Below are 25,376 nucleotides of genomic sequence, written 5' to 3'. Positions count from 1 at the left end.
CACAAACAAACCAACACCAGTTGTCAAGCAGTGGTGGAGACAAACACAGACACACACATTTATTACATATATATATATAACCTCTGCCAAGCCATATTGAGCCAGTGTGGCAGAGTAGGCTCATCAAAATGATCTCAAGCGCAAATTCACAGCCTCCACATCAGACTGCAGTTGGTGGAGAGAACATGCTAAAGCCTTCATCCTGCAGTGGACTGAACATAGGCAATCAAATCCAATCTAATTGCTAAGAGGAGATGCTGAACTCTCCTATTCAAAAATAAAAAGACACAGATATTGTGTTGTATAACCAGCCGGAGACTGTGTTTCCTGGGGTTAAACAACAGTAACATTCATCTCAACCAGGATTGCTACATTATGTTGGCAAACTCCATCCAACTCATGCAAGCATAGGAAAGTGGACATTAAAATGATGACAATGACGTTGATGTATCACTTGAGAACTATTTGACCCATTGGAACCTCTTTATAATGTTTACAAGACCAAACATATAGCAGAAACTATATGTAGACTTGGGCTAGTACCCAATAGGAAAGATCCTTTGGCTATTGTAGATACAACATCATATTGGCCACAGATCAACTGGAACTCATACTTTGATCAGCTGCATGGAATTTCTTTTTACATCTTGGGAAATTTTAAAATGAATTGTTTCTGATGGTAATCCACAATTTATAAGCTATAAGGTTACAAAGTTTTTTTTAGTTCTATAGAGTATACAACATCAAAGAATTACATCATACCGCCCTCAAGCAAATGTTCTAGGAGACAAAATCAACAGGACAACTGACAAAGTAATCATGTTTCAAATTCAAGAAGGTTAACAGTAGATAGAAATTTGGAAGTTTTTATTGCTCTACAAGAACACTGCTCATTCGTCAATAAAGAAAGCACCTTCTTTTAAACTGCCTCTTACTTAACATAGTTTTACATTAGGAAATTTCTGTAGCAGACAAAAAAATAGTAATAATAATAATGGCTTCAAATTTTGGTAGAAGGCCAGTAAATTGAGGGGAGGGTATTAGTTGATTATACTGACCCACCAGTGTTCAACTGGTGCTTATTTTATCAACCCTGAAAGGATGAAAGGCAAAGTGGACCTTCACAAGATTTGAACTCAGAATGTAAAGAGAGGTGAAATACCACTAACCATTTTGGGGAAAGGGGATAGTCGATTACATCAACCATAGAGCTCAACTGATACTTATTTTATTGACCCCCAGAAGCATTTGAACTCAGAACGCAAAGACAGACAAAATACTGCTAAGCATTTTGCCCAGCATGCTACCTTCAACAATTAGAAATAATAACAGGAGAAATGCTATCACCATCATATACCATTTATCTGTTTTTCCATGCTTACATGGATCAGTTGGAATTGTGAAGGCAAGACGCTCTTCCTGTCACTAACCATCACCTGTTTCAAAGCAAGGTAATAGTTCCCCATAGTCAGGCCATATTTTTCACAGAAGAATGAAAGTGAACAACATTGCTTGTATGACAGCAATGTACATTTGCAACCACCATGTGATGTTAAGACAAGAATACACACACACATGAAGGGCTTCTTACAGTTTCCATTCACCAAATTCACTCATAAGGCTTTGGTTGGGTTGGCACAGGGTTATTGTAGAAGACACTACCCCCAAGGTGTCACACAGTGAGAAGGAAACTTCTCAAGTACACAGTTATGCCTATACCATGAATAAAATTGAAATATTGAAATATTCCTTTAGCAATATTTTCTGAAGTGAGGTTTTAGCACAGCAACATATTAGATCTAATATGTCAAAAACTGATCCATAATTAATAAAATTTCCAATTTAATTTTTTTAAATTAAAAGAGAAAAACAAACATAATCAGTATTTCAAAAAGATGTAAAAGAGTATATATACATAGACATGATTTTAAATCTGGAACTTGCACTTAATATCAGATATGTATTATGCAGCTGGAAAAAGTACTTTAAATGTATAAAATATAAATGAAATTTACGAACTACTTCGATGGCACGCTAGATGCAGTTGACGTGCTTTTTATTGAGGTGACCAAACTAGGACATAAGGTGGATGTACTGAATGTACAGTAACTACAAGAAGGTGGTGAAAAGTCCAGGAAGCTGTTACATCTTTCAGTAACAAAGTGTTTATACATAGCAATATCTGTAATGAACATGTGTAAGGAAAGTCGTGCTACATGATACTGAGATGAGAGCATTGATCAGCAAAGCAAATTGAGTATGGTAAAATGAATATCCAAGTTACATGAAAGGTAAAACAATGGATATTAAAAAGCAGCTGATGACTGCAGGTCCGAATGAACTGGGTGAAAAACCAGCATGGACTGACAGAGGAAAATATGAGATAAACGGTGAAGATAGATCTAAGAATATTAGATCCCTCTGGTAGGATGATACAGAATGAAAAGGAAAGGTGGAATGTACCATATTTTTAGACACATCTAAAATAATAATATTAATTCTTTCTACTACAGGAACAAGACCTGAAATTTTGTAGGGAGAGAGTCGATTACATCAACCAGTATTTAACTGGTACTTATTTCATCGACCACGGAAAGGATGAAAAGTGAAGTTGACCTGGAAGGAATTAGAACTCAGAACGTAACGACTCTGCCAGTTCGCCATCACCACCACCACCATAAGAAGAAGAAGAAGAAGAAGAAGTTGTTTTAAAACGATAAGGGTTGAAAAACTCATGATTATGGGAATCTCAATTATTCGGCATTGGTTACAGAATAATGTTCCAGAATTAGATTACAATGAATTTAAATGCTCATACACGTCTATCTAAAACTCAATTTGCGCACAGCATCCATAATTTAATAAGAAGGATGATGTAAACTCTAAATATCGACTACGAAGGTAAGAGAAATAACAAAAAACAAAAAAAAACAAAATATGAAGACTGTTATTATGGCGCTCTCACATAATTCTAATAATCCAGCTTTATAAACATAAGCTTCCATGTGGATTGCGAAAGGAAAAACAAAGACAAATCATAATAAAAATAGCTGGAGAGGATGGGAAGACCCAAAGATCGTTTTCACGTACAGACAAAAAAAAATGGTATTTCCATACGCGATGTTGGTCTGAAGCGTTAGTCTCAAAATAATCAATATTTTTATATGAAATATTATTTCGTAAACAAACGAGGCGAGTTTAGATATTTTATCATTTCCCGATCAAATACTGAAGATTAGTTTATTTTTGTAAATACAAAAAAAAAAGATAGCAGACAGTCACACTTTATCATTATATTTGACTGCAGGTTTCAGCCAAAATTCCACACTGCATATTTTGTTTTTACCCCATTTTTAACACACAGATGGATATGTGTGTGTGTGCGTGTGTGTTTACATGAAAGAAAAAGGTGGGGAGATAATTGTGACAGTACAACAAAACGAAAATACACGAGATGAGATTTATCTTTGGTAGTTGGCGGAGTTTTAGGTGGGGGAGAAGGGGAAAATAGTCAAATGTCAGAGTAAACAATTGATAGGAAGTGAAGAACACAAGATTCTTGTTTCGAAGATCATTTTTAAAAAATCAATACACACACACACACATAGTGCGAACACGCTATCTTTAAGAGAGCATGTTTTACATGGTATTGATATTATTGTATCATGTATTCCTATAGTGTATATGCATAAGTATACATATGGCATGCATGTGGGAAGAACGCTGGCAAGACATGCAACATGAATGAAGCTCTAACATCAATAATATATATATATATATAAATTGAGCAATAAGATGAAATGCAATTAAGTTAAAAGAACGGGCATTTTTAAAGCAATGAAAAATCACTAACTAAAATACTGTGAATAAATTTGTAATACTTGTAATACTTCGGATTTTATAATACTTCGGATAGGTCATATTTCGCCAATTAAACACGCATAAGGCGTGTGTTTAATTGGTAAAGTATGAATAACAATATCTGATTCAACACACTATTTCACATCAAGTCATACAAAAGTATATAAACATGTACATACACACACACATCTATCTATCTGTCAGTATGTATGTATGTGTCTATATATATATATATATATATATATATATATATATATATATATATATATAACTAAACACAACCACATCGCAAACGCCGTTATCTTATTTAGGTTTATGGGTAGTGAAAAGCAGAGCGCATCTCATTCACAGTATTTGTCACTTTCATCAGATAATGTTGAAAGTGACACCTGATTCTCTGAAATTTCTAAGTGCAAATCCAGTGAACAATGAAAACAAGCCTGAGGAAACATTCAGACTGAGGTTTCAATTTCTGGTTGAGGATCCAGGGTCTAATCGCTTCAAAGTTTTTAACTTTCAATAGAACCTCGCACTCATAACTTTTGTCACATTCTCCAGGAAAATTCTCTTAAATCATTGTAAAAAAGAAAAAAAGTAAATACAATGCTAACACTAATTATGGAATATATATATATATATATATATATATATATATATATATATATATATTTCTTTCATTATCTTTATCGCAGACTTTTCTCTCCCATTTCATCAAACTCAAAGGTAATCCATCATGTACAGTCATTTCGCATGCAAGAAATAGTAGGGATCACGTTGGTATGTTCTAAGACCTGAAGAATATCAATAACAGCCATACCACCCATTTCATCTCTATTTTCTTTTTAAATTTTGCTGGTATATTTTATATATGCATGTTACAGTCTTAGGACTGTGGGCAAGCGAGGGCACCGCCTTTTAGTCGAACAAATCTACCCCAGGACTTATTTTTTAAAGCCTAGCACTTATTCTATCATTCAGTTTTGCCAAACCGCTAAAGTATGGGAACATAAACAAACTAACACCAGTTGTCAAGTGGCGGTGGCGGACACACACACATATATATATATATATAACAGACTTCTTTCGGTTTCCGTGTATCAAATCCACTCACAAAGCTTTAGGCAAGCCCGATGCTATAGTAGGTAACACTTGTTCAAGTACCATGCAGTGGGACTGAACCCAGAGCCATGTAGTTAAGAAGCAAAGACGTATGAGGAAACAAAGTCCAGGTCGTGAAATATCCGCCCTTCCCCAATTTTTCAACAATAAATTCCAATATAGTCGTCATCTAAACTATCTGAAATGTATTTGCAGAAAATTTCATCAAGAAATACCTATTTCTCTGAAAGTCATGAGGAAAAAAAGAAGTAGGGTCCAGAACTCCTCACCCCACCCCACCCCACTCGGGAATTTTTTTTTTCCCCCCAACAAATTCCTATATATTCATCTGAAAGCAATTTGTCGAAAATTTAGTTAAAATGTTGAAAATGTCATTAAAAGATACCCATTTTTCTGAAAGTTATGAGGGGGGAAAAATCAGTGAGGGGACGTTTGTGGGTAAGGTATGCTTCTTAAAGGGAAAACTAGGGTATCCTTTATCTAGAAAAATATATAATACAATTTAGTAATCGATACTGTTTTTTTTTTTTTGTTAGTAATCGATATTGTTTTTTTTTTTTTTGTTAGTAATCGATATTGTTTTTTTTTTGTTTTTTTTTGGTAGGGTTGAGGCCTAAAGAATTCCCTCTGATTTTACTTTCGGAAATAAAACTTCCATATCCCCGAATGTTAAGATATAATAATTTTCGATCTAGAATCAAGGCAGCAGACAAATAGAGAGGAGGGGAAAATGAAATCATGTTACATCCATGCTTTTTATTATTTTGTTTGTCCACCTTGTTTCACACACAATTGTATTGTTCAACATGATTATGCTCTTTTTAATTCTTCTACGGATCTTGTAACTAAATCGCTATAATATTTTTCTTTCCGGTGAATTAACTGTAATAATAATAATAAAATGCTTTAAAAGCAGAGGCTCAACGTAAAAAAAGGTGCGACAATATATCTCCTTAATAAATAGCAACAGCTCTGAAAAAATGCTCGTGGTATTAAATTATACATGTTTGGTTCTTATAGCTCTATATATATGTGGTTTGATCAGGAACAAACAGGGAGAAAATTACATTTCCATCCCGATGTGGAGTGCGATTCAATGAAAATAACTGGAACAACGCGTATTATGTTTACTTGTAACACGAGCCAATGATCGAAGACATGAAACAAACAGAATACTAATGACAAGGCAATCAGGGCCAATCGAACGTTATGTTTTAGTATGTTAGGAAATCTTTAGTAATTATAGATTTAGGAGTTTTCACGAAGATCAATTTCCCTCGTAAAACATAAAAAGAAGAAGTAAAAGGTAAGAGAGAGACAGAGGACATGAAGAGAGTGGATAGAGACACAGACACAGAGATAAGAGGGTAAATAGCACCTTACCTCAGGTTCATACTCATATTTTCTTTGACCGCCTCCAGGTCCTAGTCTCTCGAAAACACTTGGTTTTCTCTTTTCACTCTCATCAGACACCGATTTAGCTGTATCAACAGTAACCTTGCGTCTTGATTTGCTCATCTTCGTGCGTAATTCGCGACTATTTTAAAAGCAGTCCTCACGGACGCTGCTTATGCTGGCAGCCATATTGAGTCGCATGCGCAGTGACAACACAGTGTTACCGGTTCACTTCCGGCTGGAATAATTTTTTGTTTCTTTTCACATTAAAAACAAAAAAACAAAAATGTCTGACGAAAAAAGAACGATAATAAAATTTAATTGCATGTAAACTGGAATAGTAACACGTTTAAAATTTTCTTTGAATTTGTTGATGTAAAAAATAAAACTTAATTTTAAAGGATGATTTTCTGCTGATTGATGTTGATAGTTTATTTTTATATATCTATTTTTCTGAGCACGATTAGGCGAAATAATGCAGACATTGACATCTAATGACACAAAATTATTGCTTTCTCGTAGTCTAAAAACGGACAATGCTCACTTCCCTTTGTTTTGTTTTCCCTCGCTCCTCCTCAGACTTTTGGTCAAGGAAAACTAGACCAAGTTCAATATTCCATTTCAATTATTGCTTTAGTAATCAAAAAGGTGACGAGAAATAAACGGAAAGTGTATGTATGAGTGGAAGGATGTGCCGAGGAGCAGTTTGCGAGACAGGTGCACCCAGTTTACCATAGTTTGTTCAGAAGAGCAGTGTGGCCTTTGCAAAAGAAGAAACAAGATAAAGGCTGTAGGCAGATCAATAGTTTTCTTTTGGATGAATGCTAGTGAAAAAAAGGTTTACTTCTCCCAGTTATGTCTTTTCCTTCAATGCAGTCCAGAATGTGTTTGCACGTGCACAGAGACGCAGTTAATATTTCTTTTTATCTTTCAGTCGTTTCCTTCACGCGGCCATGCTGGAGCGCGGCTTTTAGGAATTTTCAATCGAACTATTTGACTCCAGTACTTACTTTCTTTTAAAGTTTGGTAATTCTTCTATCGGTCTTTTTTTGCCAAAGCGCTAAATTACGGGGACGTAAGCACACCAACATCAGTTGTCAAGCGGTAGTGGGGGACAAACACCGACACAAAGACACACAGAGGCGTGGGTGTGTGTTAAGAAGCTTGCTTCCCAACCGCATGGTTCCAGGTTCAGTCCCACGACGTGGTACCTTGGGCAAATGTTTTCTTATTTTTTTATTGCCCACAAGGGGCTAAACATAGAGAGGACAAACAAGGACAGACAAAGGAATTAAGTCGATTATATCGACCCCAGTGCGTAACTGGTACTTAATTTATCGACCCCGAAAGAACGAAAGGCAAAGTCGATCTCGGCGGAATTTGAACTCAGAACGTAACGGCAGACGAAATACCGCTAAGTATTTCACCCGGCATGCTAACGTTTCTGCCAGCTCTTCGCCCTATGTTTTCTATTATAGCAAATGCGCCCTTTTAAAGCCTAGCCAGGCTCATGGGCCCGGTAGCAGTAGCGGAAGTGGCGAAGGAGGCGGTGGTAACAGTGGCAGCAGCAGCGGCAGTGGTGGAGGAGGTGACAGTGGCAACAGCAGCGGTATCAGAGCTATAAATTTGTATATATATATATATATATATATATATATATATATATATATATATATATATATATATATATATATATTACGAAGATGTACTTGCATAGCAAGTGACCTGATCTGAGATCGTGTGCTGGAACGAAAACAATTGCAGCATGGAAGGTGTTTATGAGCCATTTAAAATAACACACAAAATCCGTTAGATTCACTTCAACGTTTAAATTTAGTGAACAGGTCGCGGTCTCAAAGCGACGAAAATATTTTGACAAATTAAATTTAAATGTTGAAGTGAATCTAACGGATTTTGTGTGTTATTTTAAATGGCTCATAAACACCTTCCACGCTGCAATTGTTTATATATATATATATATATATATATATATATATATATATATATATATATATATCATCATCATCATCATCATCATCATCATCGTTTAACGTCCGCTTTCCATGCTAGCATGGGTTGGACGATTTGACTGAGGACTGGTGCAACCGGATGGCTACACCAGGTTCCAATCTAATTTGGCAGAGTTTCTACAGCTGGATGCCCTTCCTAACGCCAACCACTCAGAGAGTGTAGTGGGTGCTTTTACGTGTCACCCGCACGAGAACGGCCACGCTCGAAATGGTGTCTTTTATGTGCCACCCGCACAAGAGCCAGTCCAGGGGCACTGGCAACGATCTCGCTCGAAAACCCTACAAGGCCAGTCAGGCGGTACTGGCAACGGTCACGCTCAGGATGGTACATCCTATGTGCCACCCGCACAAGAGCCAGTCCAGGGGCCCTAGCAACGATCTCACTTGGCTTGCCGGGTCTTCTCACGCACAGCACATTTCCAAAGGTCTCGGTCAGTAGTCATCGCCTCGGTGAGGCCCAATGTTCGAAGGTCTTGCTTCACCACCTCAGCCCAGGTCTTCCTGGGCCTACCTCTTCCACGGGTTCCGTCAACTGTTAGGGAGTGGCACTTTTTCACGCAGCTATCCTCATTCATTCTCACCACATGTCCAAACCAGCGCAATCGTCTCTCTTGCACACCACTACTGATGCTTCTTATGTTCAGCTTTTCTCTCAAGATACTTACACTCTGACGGGTATGCACATTTACATTACACATCCAGCGGAGCATACTGGCTTCATTCCTTGCGAGCTTACGCATGTCCTCAGCAGTCACAGCCCATGTTTCACTGCCATGTAGCATGGCTGTTCGTACACATGCGTCATACAGTCTGCCTTTTACTCTGAGTGAGAGTCCCTTTGTCGCCAGCAGAGGTAAGAGCTCTCTAAACTTGGCCCAGGCTATTCTTATTCTAGCAGTTACACTTTCAGCGCTATATATATATATATATATATATATATATGCTGTTATGATGAGAAATAGTTTCTGACAGAAAAAAATAATAAATAAAATAAAATAAAATTACTCAACATTGTATGCATTTGAAGCACAAATGTAAACATGTCTGTTTTTATTGGAAATGGCTGACTACCGGCCTTCAACAAAAGTATTACAATAAACCTCCTGAACCAGAAGTTGCAATGATGATTGCATAGCATTCATCAGAGCTGTAGCCATTTAGCATTTAGATTACCCTGTCAAATTTAATGCTTATTTATTCATGTTCATCATCATCATCATCATTTAACATCTGCTCTCCATGCTGGCATGGGTCGGATGGTTTCACATGGAGCTGGCTTACAGGGAGCTGTCTGGATTGGAACTGTCTGTTATGGCATGATTTCTATGGCTGGATGCCCTTCCTAATGCCAACCACTTAACAGAGTGTGCTGGGTGCTTTATATTTGTCACTGTCATGGGTGCGTTTACGTAGTACCGACACAGGTGTGTTAATGCAGCACCAGTACAGGTGCTTTTTAATTGGTACCAGCACCTGAAAAGACAAGCTTGTATGTGTGGAAGACAGCGATTTTACTTAGCTTGATCATGCATTATCTCATAGCTTTGAGGTTTTGACGATATGATTGCTTACAGACATTGTAGGATAGGCGTAAGAGGCCAGATCTGGCTGTTTGAACATAAAACAGGTAAAATATTTGACCTGGATATGACTAATTTAAATGCTAAAAGGTTAAAGATTTAGTATAATTGGTGCTTAATAGACCCTTATTGGATGACAAGGAAATTTAAACAGCAGAGGCATAATTAACTGACACTCCATCGGTTATGACGAGAATTGTTCCAGTTGATCCGAACAATAGAACAGCCTGCTCTTGAAATTAACATGCAAGTTACTGAACACTCCACAAACATGTGTACTCTTAATGTAATTCTCAGAGAGGTTCAGTGTGACTCATTTTTGTGAGCTGAGCCATAATTATATCTTCTAGGCATAGGAGTAGGTGTGTGGTAAGTAGCTTGCTTACAAACCACATGATTCCGGGTTCAGCCCCACTGCATGGCACCTTGGTCAAGTGTCTTCTACTATAGCCTCGGGCCAACCAAAGCCTTGTGAGTGGATTTGGTAGACAGAAACTGAAAGAAGCTCATTGTATGTGTGTATGTGTGTGTGTGTGTGTGTGTGTGTGTGTGTGTATGTTTGTGTATCTGTGTTTGTCCCCCCAACATCGCTTGACAACCGATGGTGGTGTGTTTACATCCCTGTAACTTAGTGGTTCGGCAAAAGAGAGTAAATTAACTATATGCCAAAGCCCTCTGCCAGCTGGCAAATCTTCTTTCCAAGTGTTGACAAAAGTTCCACAAGACTTCCCACTTTTCCTCCAAAGTCCACAATTCCTGGGCCTCCACCATTAACGTCAGCACAATGAAAAGAAGGACAATGGTGTTACTGAAATACTGGGGCGATGGCATGTGAATGTGTCAGTTCATTTCATGTGGATTCTTTAGCCAAGCAGCAGCAACAGTTGATTGCCTTGAGGTCCTTGACACATTCCAGGCCTGTGCCTGTAATCAAGTTCTCAATGTAAATGTGACAATGTTTTCCTCTTCTTACATCACCATGAAGTGAGTTCCACAAGACTAATTTGGATGCTTCCAGTTCAGGATGGCACATGCAGTGACCAGATAGTCAGAGCCATTTTTGCCTGCTATTTTCACTAACTTTTGGCCGATCTCCATACATTTGTCATATGTTGTTGCCATTTCCCATTATACAGTAGACAGTATATTGCTGTCAAGTGCTCAGTGGTCTAAAACATTTGATAATTCAGCCTAGAAATTACTGATGATGCACCATGTGACACCAAGGCAACAAGTCTGTCGTGTCAGATTACATATCAGTTTGCATTTCAATCATGGCAGCACGATGGAATTAAAGACAGACGATAGTGTGTGAGGTCATAGTATACAGAAAGGAAATAATCTCACAATAGGCAAACTAATTCGGATGCTTCCAGTTCAGAGTGGCACATGTACTGACCAGATAGTTACAGCCATCTTTGCCTGATATTCTCACTAACTTTTGGCAGTCTCCATAAAAGCATTCATTTGTCATATGTTGCTGCCATTTCACATTCAGAGCCATTTGTAGCATCCTTGTGTAGCAGCCATCTAGCTTGTTTGATAGTTTCTTCTCACTGTTCACTTTCCACTGCCATATAATACCACTGATTCATCAGTAATAATGAAGGACCTACAACTATCTCCTCTACTCACTGGTGTGGTAGTATGCCTTATTTTCCACCTGGCAGTGAGCCATTGTCAGTTGCCTATGGTAGTCTCACACTTTCTTTTTTATTTTATCTTATTTTATTTATTCATTTATTTGGTAGTTATTATTTCTTGTCTTGTCAGATATTGAAAACTCTGACCATTCAAGGTACACTTTTTATCATTGTTTCCACGATTATGAACAAGTTCCTCTCCAACTTCACTGTTGAGACCGGAAGAATAATATTCAGTAGCAATACAAGTATTAAAAACAACAACAAAAATCCAAATGTGAATAATTGGCAACTTTATTTAATATCACAAGAACAATTAATTCTTACAACAGTCTTCCTGCAAGACGACCACAAAAAAGATTATACATTATGACTTAATGGCTAAGATTTTAATGTAAATTATGTTAAAACATTATAAGCTTATATATTATTCAGGGCTGACAACAACAGCTGGATTATTTGGACAAAAATTCAATTATTATACAACACAATATACATATATTTTTCATGTAGGTTTAAAACCAATATACTTTTAGATTCAGAAGTAAAATGTTATTGATATACTTTCTTCACAATAAGATTAACTCTATAAATATGTTAATATAAAAATGCTCAGGAATGAAAATCTATTCACAGCCTTTCTTCAGCAGGCACTCAACCATAAAAATACATAAATCATATAAAAGTATGTTTGTTTCTGTGGCTAAGTGGCACAGCATGAGGAAATTTCAAAACAAACCTTTAAAATAAAATCACTGAGACTTTTGGAATAGTCCTTATATGTCTACTATGAAATAGGAAATATTTCAACATGATCCATATTGAGTTATATATGCTTGTATTATTTAATCTCTATTTTCTCTCGATTTCTTTTTACCTTCTTCAGTGTTGAAGTTTGTTTTGGCGTTGTCATTTTCATCGTATTGAAAGTGCATTATGTAGGTAGGATGTATGCAGTGCCTAGTAGTGCTATTTTCTATATGTTATATACATTTGTAAGTCCTGGTGTTTTGGTTATGTATTTGTCTACAATTTTTTTTTATCATACCTAATGTACCTATTATTATAGGGATTGTTTCTGTTTTTAGAACTTCATCATCATAAAGAAAACATTATTCTGAAACATTCAAATGTTAAGTATCATTAATCAGGAAGATTCTAGAAAATTTTAAACCATTATTTATTGAGTATTTTCCAATGATCTTTAACATATATAATATTGATTTCTAATTTTGGCACAAAAACACATATTTTTCAGGATAGGTAACAGTTGATTAAATGAACCACTCTATTTGGCAAATATTTAATTTTATTGAACCTAGAAGAATGACTGGCTAGGATGACCTAGGCAAAGTATGAACACAAAATATGGGAGGAGAACATAAGTAAATATTGGTTTCTAATTCTGGCACAAGGCCAGCAACTTTGGGCAGGAGGTTAATCGATTACATCAACCCAAATATTCAACTGGTACTTATTTTATCAACCCCAAAAGGATGAAAGGCAAAGCTGACCTCAGCAGCATTTGAACTCAGATCTTTGCTAGGCATTTTGTCCAGCCTGCTAACAACTCTGCCAGGTCACCACCTCTTAATGCTGGTTAAGTTAATAACAACAACAACTGATATCATTTCGTATTCCAACCTGTGTCATAGACATTTCAGTTTCATATTCAAACCACACATCACCATGTCTGCATACGTCCTCATGTCAGTGACGTGTGTGCAATTAATTTGCCTGCTAATAGAAAACAAAACATCAACTCACCTTCAAATGTGTTTGGTGTGTGTGTGTGTGTGTGTGTGCATGTGTGTGAGATTGTGTGTGTATGTAGATAGATGGACAGGCAGACAGATAGAAATGAGTATGTGTTTAGGTGTGTGTGTGTGTATGCGCATGTGTGTGTGTGTGTGTGAGACTGTGTGTATATAGATAGATGGACAGGCAGACACATAGAAATGAGTATGTGTTTGGGTGTGTTTGTGTGTGTGTGTGTGTGTGTGTGTAAATACATAGATGCACGTACGTGCATGTGTGTATGTATGTGTGACTATATATGTATATAGATAGATGAACACACAGACAAATAGAAATTTGTATGTGTTTCAGTGGGTGGGTGTGTGTGCATGCATGCGTGAGTGTGTGCTTGTGTGTGTGCTTGAGTGTATAAGATTGAGTGAAACTATATTTATGTATATATAGCTAGACAGACAGATATGAGTGTGTGTTTGTGCATGCATGTGTGTATATATGTATTTGTGTGCATGTGTGTGTGTGTGTGTGTTTGAATGTAAATTAAAAATCATCAGAAATTCAAGCCAGGGTTTGTGAAAGCTCTACCCTTATAAAAAAAACATGCTATCATATCATATTTGAAACATTCTAATAAAAAGCTAATATTTGCCAACAAAAGCAAAATACACGAAAATATAATAAAACAATTTTATCTTGAGGAGGTTTACAACTCATAAGTAAATGGAATATTTAAATGGCCCAATTTTTCCTCCAATACTTTGTCAAACACTTCGTTCTGAGCAACAGTGAAATGACTTTTCCAATCTCCAACAGTACCTAAGAAAGAAAATAAATAAAGTAATTACCAAATTAAATTTTAATTGAAAAAAATGTTGTATGTGAGTGTGCATGTGTGTGTGGGGTTTTGGGTGGGTGTGTTTGCTTTTTGACAAATAATTTTGTTTATAAATAGAAATCTACTCATTAGTTTTCACCACTTATATTCATCATATGTATGTAGTTTTGATACTATTTGTCAGAAAAATGAAATTAAGGTAAATGAAAACGGTATATACTTTATTTCAAGTATGCCCTCACTATTTCGTGTCTCTCTTCCCAGCTTGGAGAAGTCGTGTATCTTCTCTTGAGCAAGACACTTGAGTCAATTTACACCTTGTGAGTGATATTGGGATAATCCAAAGCAAACATGTTGAGAACTATGGAAATCTATGGGAGCCCATCAGATAGATTGTACCACCTACAATTCATAAAGTCTAGCCTTGTCACTCTGTGCCATATTCACTTTATCTGAGAATAACAATAAGAGTATAGTGGAGAATAATTAGCCATTTAAATGGCAATTTAAATTATACTTGCCACAGATGCCATACAGTGGGATCAAACTCAGGACCTTATGATTGTGAAGCAAACTTTATAACCATTTGGCCATACTGTGACTACATACTGTACCAAATAAATATGCTAAACTAGAAAGTGGTTGGTCAGGAGTAAGAGAAGCTTTAAAAAACATAAACTCTACTTTACGGAAACTTTTATTAAAATGTGCTGTTTCTTTTGAAAACTAGCAATTATTCATTGTCTAATACCATCGTTTTTGTTTCTTTTAATACTTATATATAGGAATATACTTTAGCTGGTTAATATTCTAACCATTCAAAGGTGTCGAGCTGGCAGAAACGTTAGCATGCTGGGCGAAATACTTAGCGGTATTTCATCTGCCGTTACGTTCTGAGTTCAAATTCATCCGAGGTCGACTTTGCCTTTCATCCTTTTGGGGTCGATAAATTAAGTACCAGTTACGCACTAGGGTCGATGTAATCGACTTAATCTCTTTGTCTGTCCTTGTTTGTCCCCTCTGTGTGTAGCCCCTTGTGGGCAATAAAGAAATAAGAAACATTAGCACACCAGGTGAAATGCTTAGTGGTATTTCGTCTGTCTTTACGTTCTGAGTTCAAATTCCATGGAGGTCGACTTTGCCTTTCATCCTTTTGGGGTCGATCTAATCAACTGGCCCCCTCCCAAAAGATTTCGGGCCTTGTGCCTAGAGTAGAAAAGAATATTCTAACCATTCACTAACCTTAGCTGTAGAATTAATAAATGCTTAAGAATAAAGGGAGAAAACTGCTGGTGCCTAAATTTTTTTTAGATTAATCTGAAGAAAATTCTTAAATAAATAAAACGTTTTGGATTAACATTAAATAGATTATATACCATTTTCTTTATTTTAATTTCGTTCTTCTAACCAATAATATAATACTACATATATATGAGTGAGGTTTGAAAGGGTATATAACATTTGATTTAAATCTGTATAAAAATATATTTCTAGTCACAAGCATAGTTTTGTGGTAAGAAGCTTGCTTCCAAACCACATGGTTCTCGGTTCAGTCTCACTGTGTGGCACTTTGGGCAAATGTCTTCTACTATAACCTCGTGGGTGGATTTAGTAGACAGAAACTGAAAGAAGACTGTCGTTTATATATACAGTAATCCCTTGACTATCATGAGTGTTACATTCCAAAACCTCCCACAGAAATAATTAATATAGAACATAATGTACAGCATGTGGATTATTTAGTTTCATATAATAACATATTTCTAACTATGCTTTAAAATATGAGACCCAACAAGGATAAAATTAAGGTTATTCAGGTGTTCACTGGAAATGGTTCAGGTATAATGTTATAAGTGGTTCTTGAAGAAAAAATACATACCTTTTCTCAGAAGTGGTGAGATATTTTTATTAATGGAATAGACATCTTCATGGTTTGTCATTGGGTTGGATTTCATATTTTCAAATGAGCAATGCTTCACAATATCATCCACATTTTGATGGCTCAGAGATCGGCCCATAAACTTAGCCAGTTCTTCAACAGATTTTGTGAGATTCTAAAACGAATTCAAGAGAAAAATGTATGTTTTAATTATCTGATACTTAGAGAAACTCTGAGTTACACTATTCTGAGTTTGCATCTCTTTCCTCCTCAAAATTGTGTGCATAAATCTCTAAGATAAAGGATTTCAACTATAGATTTTAAGCTTTTTTGCTCTGAAAGGTTATGCTGGATTTCCTCTGGGATTTCCCATTATATAAAAAAACAAGAAGTAGAGCATAAATTTTTCAAAGAATTTCAGTTACCTTTTTCATGTCTTCATAGTAGACCAATTTTACGTTCGAATTATGGCGACTATGCCACCAGCTTTCTGTGAAGTCAAACCATGATCCATGTCCAACTGTTCGGTTAATGAGAAATAACAGAAAAATTAACTCACACTTTTTTCATATTGGAAGTGAAATTTAAATAGGAAAATTTATGTGTTTATGTATGTTAGTATATATATGTGTGTCTGTGTAAGTATGTGTGTGTATATATATAGATGATCATCTATATATATATATATATATATATATATATATATATATATATTCTCTTTTACTTGCTTCAGTCATTTGACTGTGGCCATGCTGGAGCAAGACCTTTAGTCGAGCAAATCGACCCCAGGACTTATTCTTTGTAAGCCTAGTACTTATTCTATCGGTCTCTTTTTGCCGAACCGCTAAGTTACGGGGACGTAGACACACCAGCATCGGTATACACACATATATACACACAATGATATACACACATATACATATATATATATACATATATATATGACGGGCTTCTTTCAGTTTCCATCTACCAAATCCACTCACAAGGCTTTGGTCAGCCCGAGATGGTAGCGTGATCTTTAAGTAAATATATATATAAAAATCTCTACATATGCACATTTGCTTTAAGTATTATGTATTGAATAGAAAGATATCTACTTTGTTTTATTTCAACTAATGAAATATATATAGATATAAATATAGATATATATATGTATATATACATACACACACACATACACACACACACACATATATAAATATATATATATATGTGCATATATATATATATATATATATATATGTATGTATATATGGTGGTGGTGGTGGTGTCAGTAGTGGTAAATGGTAGTAATAGTAGCAGTAGTAGTAGTAGTAGTAGTAGTAGTAGTAGTAGTAGTAGTAGTAGTAGCAGCAGCAGTAGTAGTTGTTGTTGTTGTTGTTAGAATAAAGAAACTAAAACAAATCTTACTGTGACCAGCAATAAACATTTCGAGAAATTCTTTCCAGCTGCCCTTGAAATTACCCATGGATGAGCTCGAGCGGTAGAAATGGTAGTAAGAAACACATACATCTTTTGGGTTTCGGAACAGAATCACAACCTGAAATGTTACAAATATTCGTTATTTAAAAATGAAAATTAACAAATACATATAGAAATCATCATTATTTTAATATCTGTCTTTTTAATGCTTACATGGGTTGGACGGGATTTGTTGAGGCAGATTTTTTTTAATAGGTGGATGCTGCTTCTGTTATCAGCCCCCACCTGTTCCCGAGCAAGATATTTGTGTCCCTGTGGCTGGACATGTTTCCATGGAAAAAACTGGAAACGAACAGCAACACAAGTATGACGAGGACACTCATTTATAACAGGTTTCTTTCAGCTTCCATCTACCAAATCCACTCACAAGGCTTTGGTCAGACCGAGGCTGTAGTAGAAGACACTTACCCAAGGCGCCATGCAGTGGGACTGAACCCAGAACCATGTGGTTGGGAACTAAGCTTCTTACCACACAGCCACACCTGTTTGCAAAACAAATTTCTCAACCATTTGAAAGATAGAAAATTCAGTTTTCTCACCTTACAATTTTTGTCATTGAGTTGTTTTGGAGCAAGACGTTTCTGTAGATGCGTTTTTATCACCCTGGGTGATGGAACAGCATCTGCCAATTCCAAACCAACTTCATTTAATATAGTGTCTTTGAATTCAAGGAATGGAGAGCGGAAATAAACTGGTTTTTCACTTGCTTCTTTCAAATGACCATCATTCATTATTAACCACAAGACTTCTTGAAGCCATGTTGTTCCTGTAATGGAAATATATTTTATAATAATAATAATTTATATGATTGGAAATATAATTTCGAAGCGTTCATGGTGTCATAATTAGGATCTAATCGAAGACTTTACAATTAAAAAAGAAAAAAAGAAAACTTTTCAAATATATAGTTAGTGGAAGTATATAAAAAATTAACATAATTTCCTATCTTACTGTTAGTTTTGTTTCATTTTGAGAAATAAAATTTATTTCATGGTTTATTATTGTTAATATTTTGAATTACATATATACAGAGGAACCCAAATCTTTTAAGTGTTTAGAGCCACCATGAGCCACCATGAGCCTTAACGATACAAATTTCACCTAATTATCATCACCCCAGTCAGGAGAAGGCTTAAAAAAAAAAAAAAATGAAAATGAAACAGTAAACTAAACCAGAACAGTCTATTTCAGTAGCAATATCTTATTGCATTTTATGTCATGGATCTATTCACAAAGTAGAAATAGGAAACGTTTAATTTAATAAAGCTGAATAAGACAGAGATAGATATTAATTTGCTTCCTGGCAAATTAATGCTTATCACCCCTTCACCTCATACAATTCTTCTTATTTCAGGTATTGAACTCATATTAATTATTGAGAAATATTGAGAACAAACGTAAAAGGGCGAAGAAGAAAATGCAGGAGCATGAGATATAAAGAGCAAGTGAGAATGATTAGTATTGGTAGTAGTGGTGGTGGTGGTGGTGGTGGTGGTGGTGGTGGTGGGGTTATAGATTATTTGTGGTCACATGGCACGAATGGTAATTGTGAGGAAGATCAAGTTTCAGTATTGTCTTCAATAAAGGGGATTTTTTCACTCCTAAAAATTTACCGAGATATTTTCAAAGAATTTCACCAATGAAGGTTTCTTCTGGTGTTTTTTAATAATTTTTTTTTTTTACAGTTTTTACATCGATTGAAGATAAAGAAATGGGTAGAGATAAAGAGAAATTGAGATAAGGCGAAAAAATAGAAAGACAACGAAATGTGTATAGAATAAAACAGATGGAAAGTTTTGGAGAGAAACGGATAGAAAAAGACATGAAAGATGTCAGAGGAAGCTGGAGATTTCGTAAGACAGCCAGGAGAAAAAAGATCAAGGAATGAAAATGAAGAGAAAGAGAGGATGTGTGAGAAGCTATAGAAGAGTTAGAAATGCAAAAGAAGGTTATAAGTATTAGAGAGAGAGAGAGAGAGAGAGAGAGAGAGAGAGAAGAAGAAGAAGAAGAAGAAGAAGAACTGCGTGAGTGTGTCGGAAAGAGAAAAAATAACCAGGAAAAGAAACAGGTGAAGTAAATATTAAGTAACAGAAGATATTTTAAAAAGCAGGAAACTTAAATGCTCCACTTTCAGCCTTCAGGCTTGAAGCAATTACTGTACGCGTAGAATTGTTCCAAATATAAGTTTATATAGGACAGCATTTAGTTAGGAAACATATTTTAAAGATCAAAGAACATTCTGTAAGATCTTAAGATGAAGAAAAAAAAAAGAAAGGAAAAATCATTGGTATTGACTTCTGGTTCCGTGTTGAGCAAACCTTATGTCTGAAATGTTTCTCTTTTATAGGAAGTAACAATGAAGACTTGAATGAACAAAGCCACCTGGTCTACATCGCTCTGAGTCATCGATCTGTTAGAAACATCAGCCCAATTTTCTTCTACTCTTTTCTTTTTTTTTAAACTATGAGTGGGTGCTGAAAAGTTCCTAGCTTTAAGGGTGTCGCGAAAGGCCTGGCTGGAGGCCCAATTTTCCGAGTTCTTTTACAGGGCTTAGGAAAAACTGAAGGACAGCTGCAATAAGTGTGTGAATCTGAGAGGGAAATGTGTTGAATATATTATATATTGCTTGCATAACTTCCGTTATGAATACAATGCAAACTGCCACTCACTTCACCATAAATTAGAGAGGAGGGGTAGGGGGATTGTGCGTGCATGCATACAATGTGTGAAAGTTAGATTACATTTAAGTCATATGTTGTTACCTTTTTTAACAGTCTTAAAACGGTCCATATATGTATGTATGTTTGTATATAATACATATGTATAATATATATATCCATGTGTGTGTGTGTGTGTGTGCATAGTCATACAGCAACACATGCAAACAGTGAGAGAGAGAGAGAGAGAGAGAGAGAATGAAACCAATAGTGTTGTGATTCTATTCTATGCACACCATCACTGCCTGCTTTGTATTGATTCCTGGTTTCTGTTTATCAACCAATGCACTGTTAAGATACAGCCGTAGGTTTTCTTTTTATTATTTTCTCTTCTACAAAGAAGTCATTAGTCCAAATATTAACTGAAAGTCACTGAGATGGAATCTGCCAGTGAAACACGCATCGATTGGTGATTATCATGCTTCAGTGATTGCAACAGATATGCTGTAAGTTGGGACCTTGTAAACAACTGAATATTGCACTTTTATTACATACGTGGCAGGTATATATGGATGTGTATGTATATGTATATATATATATATATTTAGATGTATAATGTGCACATATTATATATATATATATATATATATATATATATATATATATATATATATATATATATATACTTTTGTACTCTAGGCACAAGGCCCGAAATTTTGGGGGAGGGGGCCAGTCAATTAGATCGACCTCGGTAGAGTTTGAACTCAGAACATAAAGACAGATGAAATACCACTAAGCATTTCACCTGGCGTGCTAACATTTCTGCTAGCTCACCACCTTTATGTGTGTGTGTGTGTGTGTGTGTGTGTGTGTGTGTGTGCGTATTATAGTAATATCAGCACCAAGCAGTATTTAGCCATAAGTGAATTTTAGATTAGTTAAAATATGCTTGTGACATACTTCAAGTGCTAAAGGCAAATTCACTGCAGTTACCATGGAGAAAAGTTCTCTCTGATAGTAAAAAAGGTATAAAAACATTGTATTTGTCCAGTGCTGGTACCTGTTGGATTCCCAGACATAATGTTTCTAGCTCTTTTGTCGTTATCAATGGGAAATACCTAAGAGCGGAAACTCTGGACAGACCTAATCAAAGACATAGCTTTAACTAAAATACAGTTAACGACATTAACTAATCTGCACCCATAGACCACCAAGCCACAGCTTTTACACAATTTTTTTCTTCATGATTATGCAGTACTATACTACAGACCTATGTCTCTAAAGTTTTCAGTATTGAGATCATATCCTTGACCGTATATTTTGCATATGATGGATATCCTATTTCCTGGAGTCTACAGAGTAAAATTATCTTATAATGGCTATCTAATAAGAGCGGTCTTTCTCTAATAAGAGACCTTGTTCTTATTACTGAATCACTACTAGAACTAGAGAAGAAATTTCAGGTGTGAAAGCAAGGTCTGGAATCAAGGGGACCTTAGAGTTAATTTAGCAAAGACCAAAGTCCTGATAAGTAGCATTTGAACTCAGAAGTAAAGATGCACTTTGTCCATCTTTATGTTCTGAGTTCAAATGCTGCAGAGATCAGCTTTGCCTTTCATCCTTTTGGGATAGATGTAATTGACCATCCCATTCCCCCAAAATTTCAGGCCTTGTGCTTATGATAGAAATAATAATAATAATAATAATAATTTCTACTATAGGCACAAGGCCTGAAGTTTAGTGGGAAGGGACTACTGTTTCACTGGTACTTAATCCATTGACCCCAAAAGGATGAAAGGCAAAGACGACCTTGGCAGAGTTTGGTCTCAGAACGTAGCGATGGGCAAAATACCACTAAGCATTTTGTCCAGTGTGCTAATGATTCTTCCAGCTTGCTGCCTTAATAATTAATAATTAATAATAATAACAACAACAACAACAATAATAATAATAATAACAACAACATGTACAAAATAGCCTGGTTATGGAAAATGAAGAAGGTGAAGACAGTGCCAATTATTGCTGGTTCCTTGGGGACAGTATCAGAAGGCATCAAGAGGAATATAAAAGAAATTGGAATAGAGTACCCAGTGGAACTGTTACAAAAGATATGCCTCCTTGACAGGAAAGTATTAAATAGTTGAAAAGAACAGATAACATGGTATCGTAGGCTGCAGGCAGCAAATCCAATATGCATGCCAGACTCCAGGAGTTCCAATAAAACATGAGATTAATAATAATCCTTTCTACAATAGGCACAAGGCCTGAAATTTTGCTATATATACATACATACATGTGTGTGTGTATGTATAAATACACACACACACATTATATATGCATGTGTGAATACACATGTATATACATGCATACATATTTATCAAACTAAAAATCTTTCTAAGCACACAAAAAAAGAAAAAAAATTCTGAATGAAATTATGACTGAAAATTTCTGATCATTTGCAGCTGCTCAAAGCCTCGGATCCAATGACAAGTCATTCAACATCCTTTTGCATCTCATTTTCAATGAATTAATTAGAGATTTCAATGATAAGAAATTGTTAGAATGCTTGTGACACCTTACTTGTAGCTATTTATTATCACATAATGTTACAGTTGCTTATTTTATAGAGCCCAATTTTTTTGACAGGCTTTCATTGATTTCTAGAATAGCCACTAGTCTTCTTCTGTATTCTTATTCTGTGAATATTAACTGTTTTTTTTTTGTTTCAGCTAACGGCAATACAGTAGACACTTCACCACCATCAGCATCAACAGCAGCAGAGGTCCTCATCCATTTTTTGTCCATAAACCTATTTAGTTCCTATTTTACTCTCCTGGACCCACATACCCTTTCACTATATATATCAAAAAATAATATTACCATATTTTCATAATTAAACAAAAGTAGGAATTGTATATAAAAATAAAATTAAGACATTTTGTGTATTGTAAAAGTATAACCAATTTATTGCAGATGAAATTTAGCAACAAAATCTTGTGTGGACCCCCACGGGCCATATAGACCCCATTTGAGAACTCATTATCATCATCATCATCATCATCATCATCATCATCACCATTACCATCGTTGTCATTGTCATTGTCGTCATTGTCATTGTCGTCATTGTCATCATCATCATTATCATCATCATCATCATCATCATCATCATCGTCATCAAGGATAGTGGGTTGGCAGAACTGTAAGAGATGTTGGGAAAAAATGCTTTGCAAAATGTTCTTGCTTTTTACATTCTGAGTTCAAATCCTGCCAAAAGTCAACTTTGCCCTTTCATCCTTTCAGAGGTTAACAGAATAAAGAGGCAGTCAAACAATGGAATCAATTTAATCAACTAGGCCGTTCGCCACAAATTTCAGGCTTTGTGCCTAATTTAGAAATTTGATATATTTTTGCTAAATATTTTTTTATTCATTTAGTACTACTGCAAATATGTTGTATATTTTCAAGTATTTGGTAAAGGAGTAAAAAGAAATTACATTTGATTTACTTCAAAACAAACAATATTGATTTTTTTCTTATCTTACATAGACTCAAGAAATTGTTGTATTACTTTTTCATACAAGTTTCTTTGAGCAGAGCAGAGAGAAGTTTCTAGCAGACTATTTTTGCATGACCCAACATTACCATCGCCACCACCACCACCTGTGCCATGCTGCACACCAATCCATCCTTGGACCTGTGTCAGTAGCATATCGATTTTTCTACACTGCATGTGACCTTCAGGTAGATACTGGGCAGCAAAAGTCAATATACTATCTGGTATATTCTAACAGAAACAGGCAGCAACAAGTGTTATGTAAGATAGCAGTGCTTAGTTCAAACCACTCTAGCAATCTGAACCTCAGTAGCAATTTTTTGAATATGAACATGAATCATTTGAATTGGATCTTTGCCTTTTGATTCACTGTGTCTGATTTTGTTGAAATTTTCTACACTGATATAGTTTTGCATACTAATTATGAAAACCTCATTCTTTTTTGTAGAAATTAATAAGAAAAATTTATGAAACTTGAAAGATTGAAATTTTTCCTAATTTCAGCCAATCAGATGCCTCCATTAGTGAGGTACCAGAAGTTTCACTTGCTGTTTTGTTTCTGGGAACAGTCCGAATTTCAAAGAAGCCATATTGTGGGTCAATCTGAAGGTGGACTTCGCATAAAATCTCAGAAAACTTGGGATCCCACTTTCTACAGTTAATAGAATGATTATGCAATTCACCAGAGAGGGGAAGGAGTTCACATCATCTCACCCAGGTCGAATAGGGCCCTCAGACAGGACCCTTTGCTTTGTTAAGAGAAGTGTAGAAGATAATCCTTCTTGCAAGACCTCTGACACAGCAGAACAAGTTGATGTCAGTCTCAGAACATCTGTCAAGTATCTCCACAAACTTGGCTACTATGGCAGAGCAGCAAGAACGAAGCTGCTTCTTCGACTAGCCAATATCAAGCAGAGAAAAGATTAGGCCAGTGTAATGGTGGTGAGGCCACTAGCATTTTGAGACACTGTCATATTCTCTGATGGGTCCAGATTTGCTGCATTCAATCAAGATGACACCAATCTATTATAAACAGTATACTAAAAAGAGTTATAGGTACTTCCTTCTACTTGTGACTAATTCTGCATCCTCATCCCCAACAAAATCTCCACAACCACCTGTTTTAGTTAATAGGGACAAATGTTTCCTTGTCTTCCAGTGTTGAACTCCAATCTTTTCTATGGAAAAATTTGTGATTGAAAGAACAGAAGTTTTTAAGATTATATCAAAGGAGGGAACAGCTTACTAAGGCAGTATAACGCTAGACTTTATAAAAACTTTACAAGTACAAAACCACATCATTTTACATTCTGACATCAATACTTGTCGAGGTAGGTCGACCCTGTCTTCCGTCTGCCCGAGATTCGTACTATAGATGTCAACCACAGAAAAAAAAAAAAAATCAAAATACAAAAGCAACAAAAACATCTTGAATCATTTGATTGTTTGAATGTTCAGTTCAAACAGATATCGTTTGATGATTATGTTGTTAAATAGAATTGATTTTTTTCTATTCTTTTTATTTTCCTATCCTTCTTCTCATTTTTGTTTTCTTTTACTTTTCTTTCTTAAATTTTCTTTTGTTCG

The 25,376-nt window shown here is 35.7% G+C and overlaps 2 protein-coding genes across 14 annotated transcripts in view; both read right to left on the bottom strand.

Annotated features, from left to right (window-relative positions):
* LOC106878098 (uncharacterized) overlaps positions 1-6,578 on the bottom strand; it is a 53,101-nt gene extending 46,523 nt beyond the window's left edge. For all 12 annotated transcript variants that reach the window (XM_089337625.1, XM_089337628.1, XM_089337631.1 and 9 more), the window contains exon 1: positions 6,364-6,578. In XM_089337625.1, the coding sequence (XP_089193751.1) occupies positions 6,364-6,498 (135 nt within the window). In that variant the 5' untranslated portion in view covers positions 6,499-6,578. The remainder of the gene's footprint in view (positions 1-6,363) is intronic.
* Positions 6,579-11,904: 5,326 nt separating this feature from the next.
* LOC106878096 (sulfotransferase 1C4) overlaps positions 11,905-25,376 on the bottom strand; it is a 62,356-nt gene continuing 48,884 nt past the window's right edge. For both annotated transcript variants that reach the window (XM_052974633.2, XM_014927200.3), the window contains exons 2-6: positions 18,119-18,345; positions 17,508-17,637; positions 16,523-16,617; positions 16,098-16,272; positions 11,905-14,199 (exon numbers count right to left, since the gene is read on the bottom strand). In XM_052974633.2, coding sequence (XP_052830593.1) covers positions 14,087-14,199; positions 16,098-16,272; positions 16,523-16,617; positions 17,508-17,637; positions 18,119-18,345 — 740 coding nt within the window. In that variant the 3' untranslated portion in view covers positions 11,905-14,086. The remainder of the gene's footprint in view (positions 14,200-16,097; positions 16,273-16,522; positions 16,618-17,507; positions 17,638-18,118; positions 18,346-25,376) is intronic.

This window comes from Octopus bimaculoides, chromosome 19 (assembly GCF_046866305.1).
Source record: "Octopus bimaculoides isolate indiv1 chromosome 19, ASM4686630v1, whole genome shotgun sequence".
NCBI lineage: Eukaryota > Metazoa > Mollusca > Cephalopoda > Octopoda > Octopodidae > Octopus > Octopus bimaculoides.
Note: the sequence above shows the minus strand (reverse complement) of the source record. Positions and strands in the feature narration are given on the sequence as shown.